This window comes from Vitis vinifera, chromosome 8, assembly GCF_030704535.1.
Source record: "Vitis vinifera cultivar Pinot Noir 40024 chromosome 8, ASM3070453v1".
In the NCBI taxonomy this organism is placed as follows: domain Eukaryota; kingdom Viridiplantae; phylum Streptophyta; class Magnoliopsida; order Vitales; family Vitaceae; genus Vitis; species Vitis vinifera.
Window position 1 is genome coordinate 22,981,200 of NC_081812.1, and position 20,694 is coordinate 23,001,893.

The 20,694-nt window shown below is 34.1% G+C and overlaps 4 protein-coding genes across 5 annotated transcripts; 3 read left to right on the plus strand and 1 right to left on the minus strand.

Annotated features, from left to right (window-relative positions):
- Positions 1 to 3,814: 3,814 nt before the first annotated feature.
- On the plus strand, positions 3,815 to 7,294 carry LOC100246945 (putative disease resistance protein RGA3). 2 transcript variants are annotated; one of them, XM_010655480.3, is made up of 2 exons: positions 3,815 to 6,584; positions 6,973 to 7,294. In XM_010655480.3, exon 1 carries the CDS (start codon positions 3,864 to 3,866, stop codon positions 6,582 to 6,584), a length of 2,721 nt encoding a protein of 906 aa, XP_010653782.1. In that variant the 5' UTR covers positions 3,815 to 3,863; the 3' UTR covers positions 6,973 to 7,294. The 2 variants fall into 2 exon arrangements, with proteins under 2 accessions (XP_010653782.1, XP_002277987.2); XM_002277951.5 differs by having other exon boundaries at positions 3,819 to 6,584; positions 6,988 to 7,294.
- Positions 7,295 to 11,200: 3,906 nt separating this feature from the next.
- On the plus strand, positions 11,201 to 12,587 carry LOC132254152 (putative disease resistance protein RGA4). The gene has a single exon (XM_059738827.1). The coding sequence runs from the start codon at positions 11,338 to 11,340 to the stop codon at positions 12,046 to 12,048; it is 711 nt and encodes a 236-aa protein (XP_059594810.1). The 5' UTR covers positions 11,201 to 11,337; the 3' UTR covers positions 12,049 to 12,587.
- Positions 12,130 to 13,836, plus strand: LOC100264097 (disease resistance protein RGA2). Its single transcript, XM_019221560.2, has one exon. It carries the CDS (start codon positions 12,130 to 12,132, stop codon positions 13,834 to 13,836), a length of 1,707 nt encoding a protein of 568 aa, XP_019077105.2.
- Positions 13,837 to 15,385: 1,549 nt separating this feature from the next.
- LOC100258928 (leucine-rich repeat receptor-like tyrosine-protein kinase At2g41820) lies at positions 15,386 to 19,544 on the minus strand. Its single transcript, XM_002278015.4, has 2 exons — positions 16,251 to 19,544; positions 15,386 to 16,137 (listed from the first exon to the last, which is right to left on the minus strand). The coding sequence occupies exons 1-2, from the start codon at positions 18,589 to 18,591 to the stop codon at positions 15,812 to 15,814; spliced, it is 2,667 nt and encodes an 888-aa protein (XP_002278051.2). The 5' UTR covers positions 18,592 to 19,544; the 3' UTR covers positions 15,386 to 15,811.
- Positions 19,545 to 20,694: the final 1,150 nt, after the last annotated feature.

Genomic DNA, 20,694 nt, shown 5'->3' on the forward strand with positions numbered 1-20,694 from the left:
TTTTGTTTTTTCTTTCATCAACACTTAACCAAATATGACCTGGTTGGCTTCTTGTTTCATGGAGAGGACCTCATGGATCGGAAAGCCTAGGGACTCTAAAAGGACCATAATCTCAATTCTAATTACTCTCTGAATAGTGTAGGTAGGTAAAGAAGGAATTCATTTTGAATTATTTCCTAGCAGGAGGATATAGTTGAAAATATTATCCCATAAGTCAAGCAGGGGAATCCCAAAAAGTATGAGGATCGAACTTGACTTCTCCATATGTGTTGAATTGGGTGATGGTTACTTTTTGAAAATTTTATCAATTAACAATCAGGATATAAGAAAATGAATGTGAAATGTAAAGAGTAGCAAAGGTGCGGATAATGATTTTTACATGGTTCAATACACCGATCTTTTATTTCCTTTATAAGCTTTGGGGTAATTCATAAAGTTAAGAATTATTTTAACCAAAATTTTTCTTTTCCTTCTTTTACACTTGAATAGCCTTAGGATTCAATGAACTTTATAAGCTTGCAATTTATGACATATATGAAAAATTCTTTCAAAGGATAGGGTATGAAATTTATGACTAAGAGGAGTGCTTTTAACAAAAGAAGGTAAATTCAAGCTTGCAATATTCTAAAAGGCTTTAAAGTGGGTATTTAATAAAAAGATATATGATCTACAAATGTTTGGTAAACAATAATATGTTCAAGGAATTATAAATGTAACCTTTGGTGCAAACTAATCCTTAAATACTAGTTTTCATAAGAGATTTGAGTTGACCACATGACATTTTAGAAGAGATTGGGTTAACCATACGACTAGTTATTAGAAAATGATCGAAAACACTTATTTTTTTTGGTTTCATATTCAAATATTAACTTAATTCTTTATAAAAGTGCTTGAAATGCCACAAACTAAAAATACCTTTATAAAATCGCTTTCAAACATGCTTTTATTTATCAAAAAGGAAATATTAAATAGATGAAAATTAAGGTAAATTTTTTTTCCACTCGTATACTTACATTCACTTATTTAAAAAAGAATTTTAAAACTAATGAATGAAATATTAATTTTATTGAGAATCTTTGTATCACCATTTAAATATAAATTTATTATAATTATTAAAAATTTTAAATTGGATATCATTTCTTGATATTTGGGGAACCATTTTTTTTTTAATATAAGTTAGACATATGATAAAATTTTAAAATTCATTTTAAAAAATTTAGAAAATCATTTGAAATTATTGTCATACTATCATTTAAAAGGTATGTTTTGATGTATAACATTACTAAAAACATGATAAAAACATTTTTTTATTTATATTTAAATGTTTTCTTTATAAAAGTGCTTAAAAGGCTACAAACTAAAAATATTTTTTATCAAATTACTTTCAAGCAGATTTTTATTTTATTTAAATAAATCTAATTGTCTATATTTTGAAAATTGAGTTTCAAATATTAATGTTATGTTTGATCCGGGGAAGCACTAAGGAAAAAAAATATTAAGAAAAATGATTTTTTCATATTTAGTTTCAACATGAAAAATACGAAAGAAAATAAAATATAATTAAAATTAGTTATAAATTTATATATTTTAAAATTATTTAATCTTTATATATATATGATGGAAAATAAGTGAATTAAATTTGAAGCAGCATATGAAATAATTTATTGATTTAAAATTTTTTTTTTTCTTCACTTTCCTTCTCTAGTTTCTTTCCCTCACATTTTTCCAAAACCAAACATAATCTAAATGATTCAAAAAATGGAATTATTTTGCTTCACCAAACTTTTAAGACTATTAAGTCACCATCATATAATTGACTAAATTTATATATATAGTGGGCTGTGGATGAACAAATGTGATGAAGCCACACCATCATATAATTGATTAATACCTCTTATAAAATTATCATTACAACCTATGTTTCTCAAACTATGTTGTAGCATTCACAAGCTATTAATCTACTCTAAATAAATGGGTTGTTGAGGAAATGATACAACTTGGCATTTTATATGGAAAATTGAAAAAGATGCCCTAATATAAATTGACTGCAAGTTGTAACTTTTTATTATATTAAATAAGCATTCAATTAAGTCTCCATACTTCATAACATTTTATTATTTATGACTGAATAAATAATTTCATGAATCACCACACAATGGAGTTGAACAAGTCAGGATTATTATTATTATATGAAAACATTTCTTGACTATTAAGGCACCAAGATTCATACAATATTTAATATTTGGAAATATTAAATAGATGAAAATTAAGGTAAAATATTTTCCCACTCGTATACTTACATTCATTTATTTTAAAAAGAATTTTAAAACTAATGAATGAAATATTAATTTTATTGAGAATCTTTGTATCACCATTTAATTAAAATTTTATTATAATTAGTAAAAAAAATTAAATTGGATATCATTTCTTGATATTTGGGGAACCATTTTTTTTTTTTTTAATATAAGTTAGACATAAGATAAAATTTTAAAACTCATTTTTTAAAATTTAGAAAATCATTTGAAATTATTGTTATACTATCATTTAAAAGGTAATGTTTTGATGTATAACATTACTAAAAACATGATCAAAAACATTTTTTATTTATATTTAAATGTTTTCTTTGTAAAAGTACTTAAAAGGCTACAAACTAAAAATATTTTTTATCAAATTACTTCCAAACATATTTTTATTTTATTTAAATAAATTTAATTTTCTATATTTTGAAAATTGAGTTTCAAATATTAATGTTATGTTTGGTCCATAAAATATTGAAAAAAATAATTTTTTTATATTTGATTTCAAATACGAACAAAAATTAAATATAATTAAAATTAGTTAGAAATTTATATATTTTAAAATTATTTCATCTTTATATAGAAAATAAAAAAAAGTGAATTGAATTTGAAATAGCATATAAAATAATTTATTAATTTAAATCTTTTTCTTAGTTTTCTTCACTTTTTTTCTCTATTTTCTTTCTCTCACATTTTTCGAGATTTTTCGAGAATCAAACTTAAATGATTAAAAAATTAGCTTCACCAAACTTTTAAGACTATTAAGGCACCATCATGTAATCGATTAAATTTATATATATATAGTGGGCGGCGGATGAACAAATGTGATGAAGCCACACCATCATATAATCGATTAAACTATGTTGTAGCATTCACAAGCTATTAATCTACTCTAAATAAATGGGTTGTTGAGGAAATAATACAACTTGGCATTTTATATGGAAAATTGAAAAAGATGCCCTAATATAAATTGACTGCAAGTTGTAACTTTTTTATTATATTCAATAAACATTCAATTAAGTCTCCATACTTCATAACATTTTATTATTTATGACTGAATAAATAATTTCATGATTCACCACCCAATGGAGTTGAACAAGTCGGGATTATTATTATATGAAAACATTTCTTGACTATTAAGGTATCAAGATTCATACAATATTTGATATTTGATGAGGGTCATTTAGAAACAAGTCATTAGGAGTACTCTCTTTTTCTTTTCTTTTTTTTCTCCTTTTAACTTTTTTAATTGGCTTGATAATGTGAACTCATGGTATGATGAGCATAAATTTATTTATTTGAGTGGTCCCTTGTTAAAGAATAATTTGTGTTTTCATTTGTTTGACATTAAGAAATTTGAAATAAGGTCACATATCTAATAAATTTGAAATATATACTTGAAAAGATTAGTCTGCTTGGAAAGAAAATAAGAATAGTCCTGGGAATTAGTTAAATATTGAATTTTTAATTTCCAAACCGTGTCATGTGAACTGCACCCACTTGTTATTTTAATATCAAGTTTCAAGAGTTGACCAGATTCATTTACATCACTGACGTATCAATTATATGGATGCCATAGCCTTGCTGCATCCCTCACAAACTTTGAAGAAACCAGTCCTCCTCTCGGATCCATTGCTTGCCCTTTCCTCCTTGCTTCAAAGCATGGCCGAATCATTTGCCTTCGACTTAGCAAACAAAGTTCTGGGAAAAATAGCTTCGCTTGCTCTCCAAGAAGTTGCCCTTGCATGGGGTGTCACGGCTGACCTTGATGGTCTCAAGGATACACTCTCTGTCATTCAAGCGGTGATCTCAGATGCTGAGGAGCAGCAATCTAACAGCCGCCAGATCGCCGATTGGCTTCGAAAGCTCAAAAAAGCTCTTTACGAGGCTGAAGATGTGCTTGATGACTTTGAGTATGAGGCTTTACGCCGGAAAGTTGCAAAAGCTGGGAGCATCACAAAACAGGTACACAGTTTCTTTTCAACTTCAAATCCACTTCCATTTAGCTTTAAAATGGGTCGCAAAATGAAGAACTTGAAAGAGAGGTTGGATAAGATTGCAGCTGATAGGTCTAAATTTAATCTCACTGAGAGAGCAGTTGTAGTGGACACAACGCATGTAGTGCATAGGAAGAGGGAGATGACCCACTCCTACGTGGATGTTTCCAATATTATTGGAAGAGAGCAGGACAAAGAAAATATAGTCAGCATTTTGATGAAATCAAGTAGCGATGAGCAGGAGAATGTTTCTGTTATTCCCATCATTGGGATCGGTGGTATGGGAAAGACGGCTCTTGCTAAATTGGTGTATAATGATGGAAGGGTGGTTAAACATTTTGATAAAAGAATGTGGGTTTGTGTATCTGATGAGGATAATGAAATTGAGACGCTGACAAAGAAGATCCTTATTTCTGCAACCATGGGAGGCACTGGTACCTTGTCTATGGATCAATTTCAAAATCTCAGATTTTCGCTTGCTGAATTTTCCATGGATGAATTGCAAACTCAACTAAGAAATGCATTGGATGATAAGAGATATTTGCTTGTTCTGGATGATGTTTGGAATAGCGATCGTGAGAAATGGCTCAAGTTAAAAGAGCTGCTCATGGGTAGTGCAGGTGGCAGTAAAATCGTGGTGACTACTCGCAAAAAGTCAGTGGCTTCAGTCTTGGGTACTTTTCCGGCACAAGAATTAAAGGGTCTTCCTGATGAGGACTGTCAGTCTTTGTTTCTCAAATGTGCATTTAAAGATGGACAAGGTAAGCAGTATCCCAATCTCGTAAAAATTGGGAATCAGATTGTTAAGAAATGTGGAGGGGTTCCTCTTGCTGTAAGAAGTTTAGGGGGCTTGCTTTACTCAAAGCTAGAGGAACGTGATTGGGAATTGGTGAGAGATAACGAAATATGGACATTAGAGGAGAAGGACGATGGAATCTTGCCTGCGTTAAAGTTAAGCTATGATGAGCTTCCATCTCACTTAAAACCGTGCTTTGTTTTTTGTTCCATGTTTCCAAAAGATTACGAGTTGAACAACGTTGAGTTGATTCAACTTTGGATGGCGCGAGGTTTGATTCAGCCATCTAGCCATAACCAAGAGTTGGAAGATATTGGCAACCAATGTATTATTGAATTGTGTTCCAGATCTTTCTTCCAAGATGTTGAAGATTATAAAGTTTCTGTTTTTTTTAAAATGCACGATCTAGTGCATGATCTTGCACTGTCTATAAAAAAAATTGAGTCCAAAGAGGTTGAAGATGCGTCCATTACTGACAATGTTCCAGAACAAATTTTAGCACTTCTCCAGGAGAAAAACAATATTAGAACCATTTGGTTTCCATATAGTGAGATAAATGCGACGGCTGAATATGTGGGTACTTGCAGTTCAAGATTCAAATACATGCGAGTTTTAGATTTAAGAGGGACTGATTTTGAGGAGTTGCCAAGTTCCATTGGTAATATGAAACATTTGAGATATTTGGACATTTGTGGGAATAAGAGGGTCAAGAAACTCCCAGCTTCCATTTGCAAGTTGTACCTTTTGCTGACATTGTCGTTCAAAGAATGCACTGAACTGGAGGAATTGCCAAGAGATATGGGTAACTTTATCAGTCTGAGGTTTTTGGCAATAACCACGAAACAAAGAGCTTGGCCAAGGAAAGGGAATGGGTTGGCTTGCTTGATTTCTCTTCGTTGGTTGTTGATTGCAGAATGTAACCATGTGGAATTTATGTTTGAAGGATTGCAAAACCTCACTGCTCTTAGAAGCTTGGAGATTAGAAGGTGTCCAAGTCTGGTGTCTTTGCCACCAAGTGTGAAACACCTACCTGCATTAGAGACTTTGATGATTTTTAATTGTGAAATGTTTAATTTTATGGATGAGGATGGGGATGAAGAGAATGACATTCAAGGCATCAGTTGTAGACTCCGCTCATTGATGGTTGTGGATTTACCAAAATTGGAAGCTTTGCCCGGGTGGCTCATCCAAGGGCTTGCTGCTAGCACCCTGCATTACTTACTTATTAGGAGATGTCACAAATTCAAAGCATTGCCAGAGTCATTGGAGAATCTCACATCACTCCAGGAACTTCGAATTGACGATTGCCCTCAACTTTCAACTCTGTCAGGAGGGATGCACCGCCTCACTACACTAAAAGTTCTAAGTATTCGTGATTGTCCCGAGTTGAGTAAAAGATGCAAACCAGAAATAGGAGAGGATTGGCACAAGATTGCACATGTCCCAGAGATATATATTGATGGAGAAGCTATTAAATCAACAACCAATAATTAGGTAAGAAAGAAACCTTCTGTCCATATAACTAACATAATTATACTCTTTTTCTTGTTTTATTTTTTTGTTAGATTCATATATCAACTACCTTTTTCTTGATTCTATCTTGTCATTGGAGACCTAATGTCTATTATATCATGCATGTGTCAATGAATCAACTCAATAAGATGGCTTTTACTAGTAGTTTCGTAAGCATGTACTTGTGTTTTTATTTACAATATTCTCACAAATTTTTCAACCTGCAAAGAATTTGATCAGATGAAACTTATGATTCTTTATTCACCTTGTACACTAGATAGTGCCTATGAAATGGTGCTTCTCAATTCGTATTTGATGCGTGCTCTTTGATGTTGAATTATAAGAAAATAATCACTTGACCATATTAAAGATGATTCGCATGCAGCATATGAAAGGGGCGGAGGCAAATTTCGCTGCTATGAGATTGGAGATGTTGAATTGACACACAAAACTTTGAGGCATACTTATGCTGATTGGAAATGCTGCTTTCTTTTGAGATGATAAAAGAAGTTTCTTGATTTGGTTTTTCTGGCTAGTGCGTTACTGTTAATTTCATTGTGTTATAATTGTTGAATTGAATTGAATTCTTAGTTGGTGTGTTTCTTTGTATTCTACTTTAAATATCGATCTTCATATCATGTCTATTGAAACTATGAGAGTCAGATGTCTGAATTGATTTGATTGCTTTTATTGTCTAGAGTGTGTTGATTTGTTTTAGATGTGAACTTATTTTAGAAGGATGCTAACTAACACAGGGGAAGAAAATATCAAGAAAACACGAGGAAAGAGAAAATGAAAGAAAAATAAAAATATTTATGTTTTTAAAAATAAAAAATTATTTTTAATTACATATCTTTCATACTCATTTCACTTATTTTTCTTTTTTCTTTTTTTTTTAATGTAAAAATTAAATAAGCACCGGTAAACCATTGCCTGAGGGGGCTGCTAAACCTGCAATGCCTCCATGTTCTTCGAATAGAAGATTGCCCTCAGTGATCATCTCTAGTAGAGGGAATGCAACTGAATATTAACACTCTACAAGGATGGAAACAACGCTTTCTTCCATTAATTGGTTTCAGAACTGCCCTTGGAGATAATACAGTCACCAGAATCCAGAATGAATTGAGTTGCCTCCACACCTTGCATCCACTTCAAGTTTTGTTTCGGGTTTGAAGCAGCTGCAGCTTCAGAACTGCTCTTGAAGCTCATTGATTGAGCTGTCTCAGCTGGTGTTTGACTGTTGATGAGTTCGTTTTATCAGTAGTGCTGCATTCTTGACTGGTGTGTTTGTTTGTTTCTTTATTTTGTTTTTCAAATCTCCATGGTCAGTTGTTTTCACTTTTCAGTGTTAAGATGTTCTGCAATTTGTAATAAAGTTCCAAATTGTTGAGAGTCGGACCATAGTGGTTCTCAGTCTTCCCGCCCTAGTATGGTGTGATAATCAGAGTTTGTCTCAAATCCAAAAAAGATTCAAAGAGAGAAAAAAAATCTAGAATTTCTTATTAAGAATTCTGTTAAATATAGGTCCAACATCATTAACATTTAAATAGATTTAGTAAAAGAAAATAAGGATTAATTTATCCTTTCTTCTAAAAAAAAGAAAATAATTTTAAAATAATAATTAAATAAATAAAAAATATAATAAATAAATAAATATATAATAATTAAATATATAATTCTAATATAGCAACTAAATATATTAATAAAGTATAACACACTTCATCTGGGAGGAAGACTTGAAGTGTGCTAAGCCTTGAGGGCAGAAAGCATTTCTTTCCTCCAAACGAATGAAACTGTGCTAAGCCTTGCATCCAGTATCTGCTCTGGTGTTTCCGCTCTTGCTGGAGCACTGTGAACCCACTTCACCAAATCTATTCCTTCGCCAAAAGCCTCATCAACCGGTAGTCGGGTAGTAAGGATCTCAAGCAGAACAGCGCCATAGTTATATACGTTTCCAGGTGCTGTAACTTGCATAGTATATGCATATTCTGATCAACAAACAACAAAAAGTTCATCGGTTTGAAAGGGAGAGAGAAAGACAGAAGGATGTGACGAAAGAAGCATATTAAATTAGAGAATGATAATAAGAGAGTACCTGGAGGAATGTAACCCAATGAACCTGCAACTGCACTGATACTCGCAGTGCCTTTGGATGGATCTAGGAGTTTTTATATGAGATTGAGATTTGACATCTCAATCTCTCCCACCAAAGGGTTGAAATCAGCATCTAGAAGTATGTTTCCTGAGGAGACGTCGAAAAGGAAAGCCATTGAGAATTTTTTGTGACAATTCTGCAACCATTTTCTTCTCCAAAAATAACAATAGTTCAAAGTGCATAAAAAATTATTGACAGAAATATCTTGTTGTGAGAAAGATTATTAGATAGTGCCAATTGAGCACATGTAGACAAATTGGACGATTATGGACATTTGACTAAAGCACCAGTACAAAAAACTTTTACGTCCGTTTGGTTTCGAAAATACTAAGAAAAGAAAAAAAATGATTTTTTGATGTTTGATTGTCTTATAAAAAATATAAAAGAAAATAAAATATAATTAAAACTAATTAAAAACTTATATATTTTTAAATTATTTAATCTTTATATTGATGAATTAAAATAAATAAAATAAATTTAAAGTAACAAAAAAAAATAATTTATCGATTTTTAATCTATTTTTTATTTTCTTTCATTTTTTTTTCCTTTATATTTTTTTTCTCTTATATTTTCCCTCAAATTTTCTGGAAACCAAACATAGCTTTAGGATGTATTTGGCTCCTGAAAAATTTGTCATAAGAGAAAGAAGATAGAAAGGAAAAGTAAAAAATAAAAAATAAAAAAAAAATTTAAAATTAATAAATTATTTTTATATATTATTTTAAACTTATTTAATTTATTTTAACTTTTTCAATTCCAAACTAATTTTAACTATATTTTATTTTATATGGTACAATCAAATATGAGAAAGTCATTTTTTTAGTAAATCATTTTAGTCATTTATAAATGATTTGAAGAGGATTTCCTCGTATTTAGAGTGTATTTGATTATGATTCTAAAAAATTGTTTTAATCTTTTAACACTTACATGATAAAAAATTTTAAGTGTTAGAAAAATTAAAAACACTTCATAAAATTATTATCATATGGACTCTTAATATTTGAAAGTGTTTTTCTTATAAAAATTAGATATTTAATAAATATTTAAAAAATCACTTTCAAAAATCTAGGAAAACATACCAAATGGTGGTTTAGGCTATAATTTTTTAAGTATTTCTTTTTTATTCGTAACACATAATTATGATAAAAACACTTTTTTATTTTTTTTTATTTTATATATTCAAATATTAACTGATTTTTTTTAATAAAAATGTTTCCTAAATAATCTTTAGAAACAAAAATGCTATAAACTAAAACTATCATTATCAAAATCGCCACCAACCAAGTTTTTTTTTTTTTTAATTTGAATAAATAACGAAATAAAATCCCTATATGATTGTATATGTTTTTGAAGGTTAAGTTACAAATATTGAATGATTTAAAAAGTGAAATTAGGTAGCTCCAACAAACTTTGGGTGGCTATTATTAAAAATGGTTTATTTTTATCCCTAAAATAATTTTTTTGACCAATGACTCCAATTACCCCACTAATATATTTGGATAATGGAGAACCATTTTCAAAATATATAAATAAATAAAAATAAATTTGCAAGTGGATGAACATATATGATGAACCAACACCATCTAACAATTCATTACAATTTCAATAACAAGTACACATAATATTAATCGTTAAAACTTTCTTAACAAACAAATACATTTAAAAAAACCATAATTAATATTTAATTAATTACTGATTATCTTTTACTTTAATTACAAAAACTAAAGTACAATAACCTGGATTAATAAACTTGGACAACTTTTCACTTTCTTATCTTCCAAACACTTCCTCTCTCCTCTCTTTATCTCATTACAAAGAAGAAATTAAATACATTTATTAACTTGACAACTATTTATGAAAAATATATATACTAAGCCATAAATTTAATTATTTATACTAATGGGTCTTTTGCTAATATAAGCACTTGTTGGTTTAAGTTGCAGGCCTCAAACTCCTTGAATTAATTATATATTTAATTAATAGCATAACCAAGATGATTATATATTTATATTAAGACAGCTCATCAAGTAAATAAATTAAGTTGTGAAGGTTGACCAATCACACGGTTTGCATAATCAAATGCTTCCGGATGCATTCGCCCATCTAATAAATTAGTACCATTTATTATAAGCCTTCAATCATTCCAGGGAAAGACATTAAATTATTATCACGTGCCAGGAAAATTTCCAATTTTGGCCTTGGGACATGAACTCAATGGAATTCAATAGCTGCAGCTATTGGCAAGTTGGCACCTTATAATCAACTGCATCCACTACTAAATTTAATTAGGCTGAAGCCAGAGTTGACCACATTCATTCACATGCCTGGATGCCGATGGAACGTGGAAGGGACGTTCTTCATCTCTGCGTATTCAACCCATCATAAACTGTGCAGAGAACCTTTACTGATCTAATAGCCATCGCTTGCCCATGGCCGTATCATTTGCCTTCGACATAGCAAACCAAGTTGTGGGAAAATTAGGCTCACTTGCTCTCCAAGAAGTTGCCCTTGCTTGGGGTGTCCAAGCTGACCTTGAAGATCTCAAGAATACGATATCAACCATTCAAGCCGTGATCTCAGATGCTGAGGAGCAGCAATCCAAAATCCGCCAGCTCAGTGATTGGCTTCGAAAGCTCAATAATGCTCTTTACGAGGCTAAAGATGTGCTTGATGAATTTGAGTACCGAGGCTTTACGGCGGAAAGTTGCAAAAGGTGGGAGCATCGGAAAACAGGTACACAGTTTCCTTTCAACTTCAAATCCACTTGCATTTCGCTTCAAAATGGGTCACAAAATGAAGAACCTGAGAGAGAGTTTGGATAAGATTGCAGCTGATAAGTCTAAATTTAATCTCACTGAGAGAGTGGTTGTTGTGGATGGTGCGCATGTGGTGCATAGGAAGAGGGAGATGGCCCACTCCTACGTGGATGCTTCCAATATTATTGGAAGAGACCAGGACAAAGAAAATATTGTCAGCATTTTGATGCAATCAAGTAGTGATGAGCAGGAGAATGTTTCTGTTATTCCCATCATTGGGATTGGCGGCCTGGGAAAGACAACTCTTGCTAAATTGGTGTACAATGATGAAAGGGTAGTTGCACATTTTGATAAAAGAATGTGGGCTTGTGTGTCTGATGAGAATTTTGAAATTGAGAAGCTAACAAAGAAGATTCTTATGTCTGCAACCAGGGGAAGCGCTGCTGAATCGTCTATGGATCTATTTCAAAATGACAGATCTTCACTTGCTGACTTATCCATGGATGAATTGCAAACTCATCTAAGAAATGCATGACACAATAACAGATATTTACTTGTACTAGATGATGTTTGGAATAACGATCGTGAGAAATGGCTCGAGTTAAAAGAACTGCTGATGGGTGGTGCCGGTGGAAGTAAAATTGTGGTGACTACGCGCAAAAATTCAGTGGCTTCAATCATGGGTAATTTTCCCACACACGAATTAAAGGGTCTTTCCCACGATGATTGTTTGTCTTTGTTTGTCAAATGTGCATTTACAGATGGGCAAATTAAGCATTACCCGAACCTTGTAAAACTTGGGGATGAGATTGTTAAGAGATGTGGAGGGGTTCCTCTTGCAGTAAGAGCTTTAGGGGGCTTCCTTTTTCGAAAGGTGGATGAACATGTTTGGGTATCGGTGAGAGATAATGAAATATGGAAATCAAAAGAAGATAGAATTTTGCCTGTATTGAAATTTAGCTATGATGAGCTTCCATCTTACTTGAAACAATGTTTTGCCTTTTGTTCACTGTTTCCAAAAGATTTTGAGTTCAACAACAGGGAGTTGATTCAATTTTGGTTGGCACATGGTCTCATTCAGCCATCAAGTCAAAACCAAGACTTGGAAGATATTGGTAATGAATATATTACTGAATTGTGCTCCATATCTTTCTTTCAAGATGTGCAAGATTGTAAATTTTGTGTTTACTTTAAAATGCATGATCTGGTGCATGATCTTGCAAAGTCTGTAGCACAATTTGAACAGCACACTCTAGATGCTATAGAAAAAATCAATTCCAACGAGGTTCAACATGTTTTGCTTTCTGGCGATGATCCAGAAGAAGTTCTAACACTTCTCCAGAAAATAACCAAGCTTCGAACCATTTTGTTTAGAAATGGAGGGGCCACTAGTCTGTCATTTGTGACTACTTGCGCTTCCAAATTCAAATACATGCGATATTTGGATTTAAGTGACTCTAGTTTTGAGGTGTTGCCAAGTTCCATTGGTAACATGAAACACTTGAGATATTTGAGCCTCTTACGGAATAAGAGGATCAAGAAACTCCCAGCTTCCATCTGCAAGTTGTATCATTTGCAGACATTGATACTTGCTGAATGTTCGGAACTTGAAGAATTGCCAAGAGATATGGGGAACTTGATCAATCTGATGTTCTTGTCGATAACCACAAAGCAAAGAGCTTTGTCGGGGACAGAGAATGGGTTGGAATGCTTAATTTCTCTTCGTTCTTTATTGATTTACGCATGTAACAATCTGGAATTCATTTTTGAAGGGATGCAAAACCTCACTGCCCTTAGAACATTGGTGATTGTAGGGTGTCCAAGTCTGGTGTCTTTGCCAACAAGTGTAAAACACCTGCCTGCATTAGAGAACCTGGTATTTGGGGATTGTGAAAGGCTGAATTTGATGGATGGGGATGGGGATAGTGAAGACGATATTCAAGGCTCTAGTAGTAGACTCTGTACCTTTATCATTGGTGCTTTACCACAATTGGAGGCTTTGCCCCAATGGCTCGTCCAAGGACCTACTACTAGCAACCTGCACTGCTTGGGTATCAATGGATGTCACAACTTCAAAGGATTGCCAGAGTCACTGGAGAATCTCACATCACTCCAGGAACTTCGTATTGGTGATTGCCCTCAACTTTCAACTCTGACAGAAGGGATGCATCGCCTCACTACACTAAAAGTTCTTAGCATTGATGATTGTCCTGAGTTGAGTAAAAGATGCATGCCAAAAATAGGAGAGGATTGGCACAGGATTGCTCATGTCCCAGAGATAAATATTGATGGGGAATCTATTAAATGGACAACCAATAATTAGGTAAGGAAGAAACCTTCTTTACATATATCTAACACAGTTATACTCTTTTCCTTGTTTTATTTTCTTGTTAGATTCATATATCAACTACCCTTTCTTGATTCCATCTTGTCATTTGAAACCTAATGTCTATTATGTTATTCATGTGTTAGTGAATCAACTTAATAAGATGACTTTCACTAGTTTTATAAGCATGCACTTGTGTTTTTATTTTCAATATCCTAGGAAAACTTTCAAGCTGCAGAGAATTTGATCACAGGAAACATTGATTTTTTATTCACCTAGTACACTAGATAAGGCCCATGAAATGGTGGTTCCTAAACCAATTTTCATGCATGCTCTCTGATGGTTATATTATAAGTGAATATTCAGTTAACCACACTGAAGATTATTCACAGCGCAGGGAAGGGGCAAAGGCAAACTTCACTACTGCCAGATCAAAGACCTTGAAGCGGCACACAAAACTTAAAAGGCATTCTTTTGCTGATTGGAAATGTTGCCTTCTTTTGAGATGATGAAGAAGCTTCTTGATTTGGTTTTCTTGGTGGGTGTTTTACTGTTAATTTCCTTATATTATCATTGTTGAATTGTATTGAATTCTTAGTTGGGTGTGTTTCTTTTGTATTTTACTTTAAATATCTTCATCAATGTCTATTTAAACTATGAGAGTCAAATGACTTAATTAATTTGATTGCATTTATTGTCTAAAGTAAGTTGATTTGTTTTTAGATGTGAACTATATTTTAAAAGGATGCTAACTAACCATAATTCCGAGTAGAAAATATAAATTAAAAATGCATAAATCTATATATTTTTCATGGGTAAACCACTGCATGAGGGAGGGGCTGCAAAACCCCCAATGCCTCCATGTTCTTTGGATTGAAGACTGCCCTCAATTATCATCTCTCCTAGAGGGAATGCAACTGAGTATTAACGCTCTACAAGGATGGAAACACTGCGCTCTGTTAATTGGTTTCAGAACTGCCCTTCCAGATAATACAGTGGACAGAATGGATTGAGTTGCCTCCATCCCTTGCATCCACTTAAAGTTTTGTTTTGTATTTGAAGCAGCTGCAGATATGGTGATCCTGCAGATAAGCCAGTAATGCTTTAATGCATTCTTCTTTTGGCTATGAAGCACATTGATTCAGCTTTCTCAACTGGTGTTTGACTGTGGATTAGTTCGTCTCATCAGTAGTGCTGCATTCTTGACTGCTGTGTTGGTTTCCTTATTTTGTTTTTCAAAGCTCCACGTTCAGTTGTTTTCACTTTTCAGTGTTAAGATGTTATGCTATTTGTTATGAAGATATAAATTGCTGAGAGTCAGACCATAGTCTTGTTGGTTTTGGTTTGATGATCTGTTTCATGATAGTGAAGATGTGGGGAAGCATCAGTCCCTTCAAACTAGAATCAACTTCTGCCGTTGGCATTGCCCCTTTAGGCTGAACCAAAGATATAAAGCAAGTGAGAAGGTTTGATTGCCCTGTTTCATGTAAACCAGGAGAAATTTGGTAGGCATAATCAGTAACTTCACATGGTAATAAATCTCTAATTCCTCAACTAACCCAGTTGGTTTTCAGAGACTCGGATATATATTAAATGAACATTCACAAGCATCTCTTCCACATATAAATACCTTGAAACCAAAACCCTCAATAATACAATTGCAGGTCTAATAAAGACAGAAACTCAAAAGTGTGATGTAATCCTTTCTTATTGGCCGACCCTTCTTGCATTTTACCCAACACAACCTCTATTTCCAACTCAAATGCATTGCAACTGCCATTTATCCTAAGGCTTTGGTACAGAACAAGATGGACATGAGCCCACTGCCTTCTCCCTCTTGGATGGCATTTTGAACTCATAGTTAAGTTGAACATATAAAATTTTGCCTCCATTTCTTGAAGACGGGAGAACTTCCTGACTACTGGATTCTTGCATTCATGGACTCAAGAGGATGTCGAAAATGCAAATGACTTCAGTTTTGCTTTATTTCTTGGAGCATTTCCACCACCTTTTTCATTTTAGGCCGTTTGGCAGGAGTGTTGTCGGTACAGAGTAAGGCAACCTTAAGGGCAGAAAGCATTTCTTTCCTCCAAGCGAATGAGACCGTGCTAAGCCTTGCATCCAGTATCTGCTCTGGTGTTTCCCCTCTTGCTGGAGCAGTGTGAACCCACTTCACCAAATCTATTCCTTCACCAAAAGCCTCATCAACCGGTAGTCGGGTAGTAAGGATCTCAAGCAGAACAACCCCATAGCTATATACGTTTCCAGGTGCTGTAACTTGCATAGTATATGCATATTCTGATCAACAAACAAACAAAAAGTTCATCGGTTTGATAGAGAGAGAGGCAGAAGGATATGAAATATTAAACACAAAAGAAGCATATTAAATCAGAGAATGATAATAAGTGTACCTGGAGGAATGTAACCAAATGAACCTGCAACTGCACTGATACTTGCAGTGCCTTTGGATGGATCTAGGAGTTTTGATATCTCAATCTCTCCCACCAAAGGCTTGAAATCAGCATCTAGAAGTATGTTTCCCGAAGAGATGTCAAGATGAATAATTGCCACATGATGAAGGAAAGCCAACCCTTCTGCTACTCCAGTAGCAATGTTGAGTCTTGTAGGCCAGTCAGGTTCATATTCTGATATCTTTGTTGGATCATGAAGAAACTGAGCTAATGTCCCATTGGGTAAGTAATTATGTAACAAGAGAGCAACATCTTCATAGATTACAAATCCAATAGGTCTCATTAGGTTATCATGACAGAGTTTGCTCAGCCTTTCAAGCTCTCTAATCATCTTGTTCTGGTGATGAATGATGGTTCGATCCATTGATCTCAGACTCTTCACTGATAGAATCAGCCCAGAAGGCATAACTGCCTTGTAGACAGTGCTAAAAGTCCCGCTGTTAAGCTTATTTGAATCCTTTAGTGTAGCCTTAACCACAGCATCAAAGTCTATTGCCTGTCTGAGATTATCAACAAACACATTCCCAGCTATTATCACTGCCCGGTTGTTAATTCCATCATCTGCAACACCTCCTGCTTTGGCAGCTTTTTCTTGTCTCTCCCTCATCATGAACAGCAAAACAACTACCGTCACTGATACAAAAACAGCCAAGCCAGAACCAATAACGGCTAAAATAATCCTGTAAGAAACCTTGTGATGGTAGCTCTCGTGATCAGAACCATTAGTCCCACAGGAAGAACTCAATGGCTCACCACATAGCCCTTTATTCCCCAAAAAGCTGGAATTCGGGCTCTTTTGAAATGGTACAAAGGTGGGAACTGGGCCAGTGAATAAATTATTCGAGAAATTAACCTCTATCAAACTCAGCATACCCTTCAGTGCAGATGGAATATTCCCAGAGAGCTGATTATTAGATAGATCCAAAGAAACCAACTTGTCAAGCTTCCCTAATTCAAGGGGCAACAGTCCATGGAGATGATTGAAGCTCAAATTCAAGGCTATCTGTAAGTTCTTGATGTGACCAATCTCAGGAGGGATACTTCCAGTTAGATAGTTACTGCCCATTTGCAATTCAAGCAGTTTTACACAATTCCCAATCTCATGAGGTATCTCCCCTCTTATTGAATTCTGACTCAACAGCAGATACTGCAGTCTCGATGTGTTGCAGAGATCTCCAGGAATTGTGCCATTGAATCTGTTATTGCTCAGGTCAAGCTTGTTCAGATTCTTGCACCTAAGAATTGATTCCGGAATATCTCCAAACAGACTGTTACCGGAGACAATCAGTTCCTGCAAATTTGTGAGCTGCCCAAGTCCTGGAGGGATCATTCCTGTGAACCCATTTGAGGCTAAATTCAAGAGAGTGAGATTAGAGCACTGAGCAAACTCTGGGACAATCTCACCAGAGAGATTGTTATTATCTGCTTCAAAGTAAGTAAGGCTGCTAACATTGCCAATTGACCTTGGAATGTTTCCTATAAGATTGTTATTACCAATCCGGATATTTGAAAGACCCTTGCATTTCCCAACCAATTCAGGTAGATTGCCAGTTAATTCATTCTGTGTCAGAACCAAAACTTCCAGCTTCCCTGAAGCAAAAATGGTATCTGGTATCGCCCCTTCAAGCTGGTTGGAGTGAAGGTTCAACAGCTGAAGTTCTGAATGGGACCCCAGATTATCTGGAATTTTACCAGCTAATTCATTCTCATAGGCTGTGAAAACTCTCAGATTGGTCAAGTTCCCCACCCAAATTGGGATAGAACCATTGAATTTATTGCCAGATATTTGAAACTCCTGCAGTTTTTCTAGGCTCTGAAGTTCGTCAGGTATTTCTCCTATGAGCAAGTTATTGGAAAGGTTCAATGATCTAAGGTTCCTGAGGCTACCCAACTCTATAGGAATTGAGTTGCCAAACTTATTCCAAGATAAATCCAGAAACACAAGCTCGGATAAATTCCCAAAAATTGAAGGAATTGATCCATGGAAATTATTATCAGAAAGGTCAAGCGACTTCAGAGATTTGAGCCCAGAAATGAGAGTCAAGTTACCTCGGAGGCCACGGTGAGAAAGATCAAGCCTCTCCACAATCAACTCGTCCGCTGCACAACCAATGCCTCGCCAAGAGCAGTAGTCTGAGTTGTTGACATCCCACCCAGGTACTCCAAGCTCTTTGTTAATTGCTAACAATGTGGCTTGATCATGAAGCTGAGCATCCACAACTTGTGAAATTGACAGAGACCCCATTAGCACAAGAGACAACAGGCATACAAATGCCATCATGGGGTTGTCTTCTTTTGCTGGTGAAATGCCTCTCCAATGAACTATAGTTTCTTTCTTACCCAAACCCCCAGAACCCCAACCAGAAGGCCGCAAAACCCAGTGACTGCAAGACTGAATCTTCTGTACTTTCCCTCAACAAAAAATGTCTGATGAAAACCCACCTTTCCTTTCAGTGATTGTCCTCCCCTCAACCGTTTCTGGAGAGAGAACAAAAAATCTCAGGATTTGGAGGAAATATCCTGAACAAACACCCACTTCTTCTTCAAGAATCACAGATTTATGGTAGCAACTGTACAAAGAGATTCAGAGCTTCCTGTGAAAACCATCAAAGGCACTCATTCACCAAGAAAATGCCCATGAACCCCAAACCCCAGACCCCAAATCACTTCATCAGTTTCTGAACAAAACCCACTTCAGATTTCTTGAAACCGAAGCACTTCACAGCACACCAATCCCTCAATTTAGGGAAAAAGCATGGCAATCAAGGATTCAACCACTAAAACTCGTAAAAAAAAAAAAAAAATCCCATATCAAAAAAAAAAAAAAAAACCTCGCAGAAGCCAACAAACTCAAACAAACAAAAGAACTAGAAAAAAGGGGGTCTATCATAGAACATGGGTTCCACATGAAACACCAACAAGTAACAGCAATGCACAAAGCACAGCAGCAAAACTTCAAAAAAGAGAGGAGAGGAAAGAAGTGTACAATGTAATGGTACAGGGTTCACGGACCAGGTGTTTTACTGTGTCCCCGAGAGAATTGATAGAGAGAGAGAGAGAAAGAGATAGTTTTGGGAGTCAGAAAAGGAGTTGGAAAGAGAAAATTCTCCTCACGTAGCTTCACGAGAAATGAGCAGTCATGAGTGAATGAAGCTGCATAAAACTCAGACTGCTAGTACCATGGCATACGATACTTCCAAGGATACACTTGAGCACCCAAGGAACCCAAGGCCTAGGCTCGCTCTGCTGTCTCCTCTCGCTCTAATTCTCACTAGTGGCTAATCATCCTCACTCTCCATCTCTGCTTTTCTTTTTTTGGTAATTAACAATGAATAAACTTCCTTAACTTTAAACAAAATAATTTATTGTCAATATTTTTAATATGTTAGCGTATATTAAAGTTCAACTTGTTTTCTTAATTATATTGTTCAACTTGTTTTCTTAATTATATTCCTTGGTTACTTATAGATTCCTTAAAAATTCGATGAATTTTAAAATGGATGTTAGATTTTAGAGCGTTGCTTTGTAAAAAGGAAATTTTCATATTATATTTTGTTAAAATTCATAAGAATAAATTAATTTTTCTTTTCATATTCTCATGGAAAAAAATAGATTTTTAAATTTAAATTTTTTAATTTATAGTACTTTTGTTATTGATATTTTTATTAGATATAATTTCAAGTTGAATCACCATACAGCCTTTTAGAATAATTTTAAGAGGGTTAAAAACACTTTATAATTTTTTAAAACGTTTTTTAAAATGAATTAGCAAACATCAAGCAATTCTCATTAAAAACATTTTGGATATAAACACTATCAATAAAAATGATCCAAAATGGGGGCCTTCATTTTGCAAGCTATTATCATCAAAAGCATAATTTCATAAATGAGAGAAAAAGTGATTTTAGACAATGATCGATGAGCTTCCAACTTTGGCACCCTACTTTCTCTCTAGATGCCTTCAAATCTAAGAAGGCCTTCATTGTATGCCCAAAAAAAAAAACCCTCATAAAGAAATGAACTTTTTAAAAAATAAAAAAATCAGATCCCATTCTGAAAATAAATATAGATTTGAGAAGAGAACAAAAAAAGAAAAGGTCCATGCAGGGTCCAAAAGATAAACCTAGGATTCCCTTCTCCATGTAGAGGCTATCCATATCTTACATCAAGTGTATTATTCTCAATGGGCATTTCCTATCTTACACCACTCAAAACTCAACCCCATCCCCACTTAGTGATGAATCTTTGTGTCAGATTATCAAAGTCATTAAAAAAGCAGAATTGTAAAAAAAAAAAAAAAATTAAAAAAAGAAGAAGCAGAACTTCTGATAAATGCTTTTTTGGGGTTTGTCTCATACAAATGGTCCCTTACACTGATTGAATG

What these genes read in the sequence shown, in the direction of transcription:
- LOC100246945 (XM_010655480.3), top strand. Translation starts at nt 3,864, where the DNA reads ATGGATGCCATAGCCTTGCTGCATCCCTCACAAACTTTGAAGAAACCA.
- LOC132254152 (XM_059738827.1), top strand. Translation starts at nt 11,338, where the DNA reads ATGCTGAGGAGCAGCAATCCAAAATCCGCCAGCTCAGTGATTGGCTTC.
- LOC100264097 (XM_019221560.2), top strand. Translation starts at nt 12,130, where the DNA reads ATGGGTGGTGCCGGTGGAAGTAAAATTGTGGTGACTACGCGCAAAAAT.
- LOC100258928 (XM_002278015.4), bottom strand. Translation starts at nt 18,591, where the DNA reads ATGATGGCATTTGTATGCCTGTTGTCTCTTGTGCTAATGGGGTCTCTG. An exon ending in ATTTGGTTACATTCCTCCAG is followed by an intron (nt 16,138 to 16,250) that starts GTACACTTATTA and finishes TTTGTTGATCAG; the next exon opens with AATATGCATATACTATGCAA.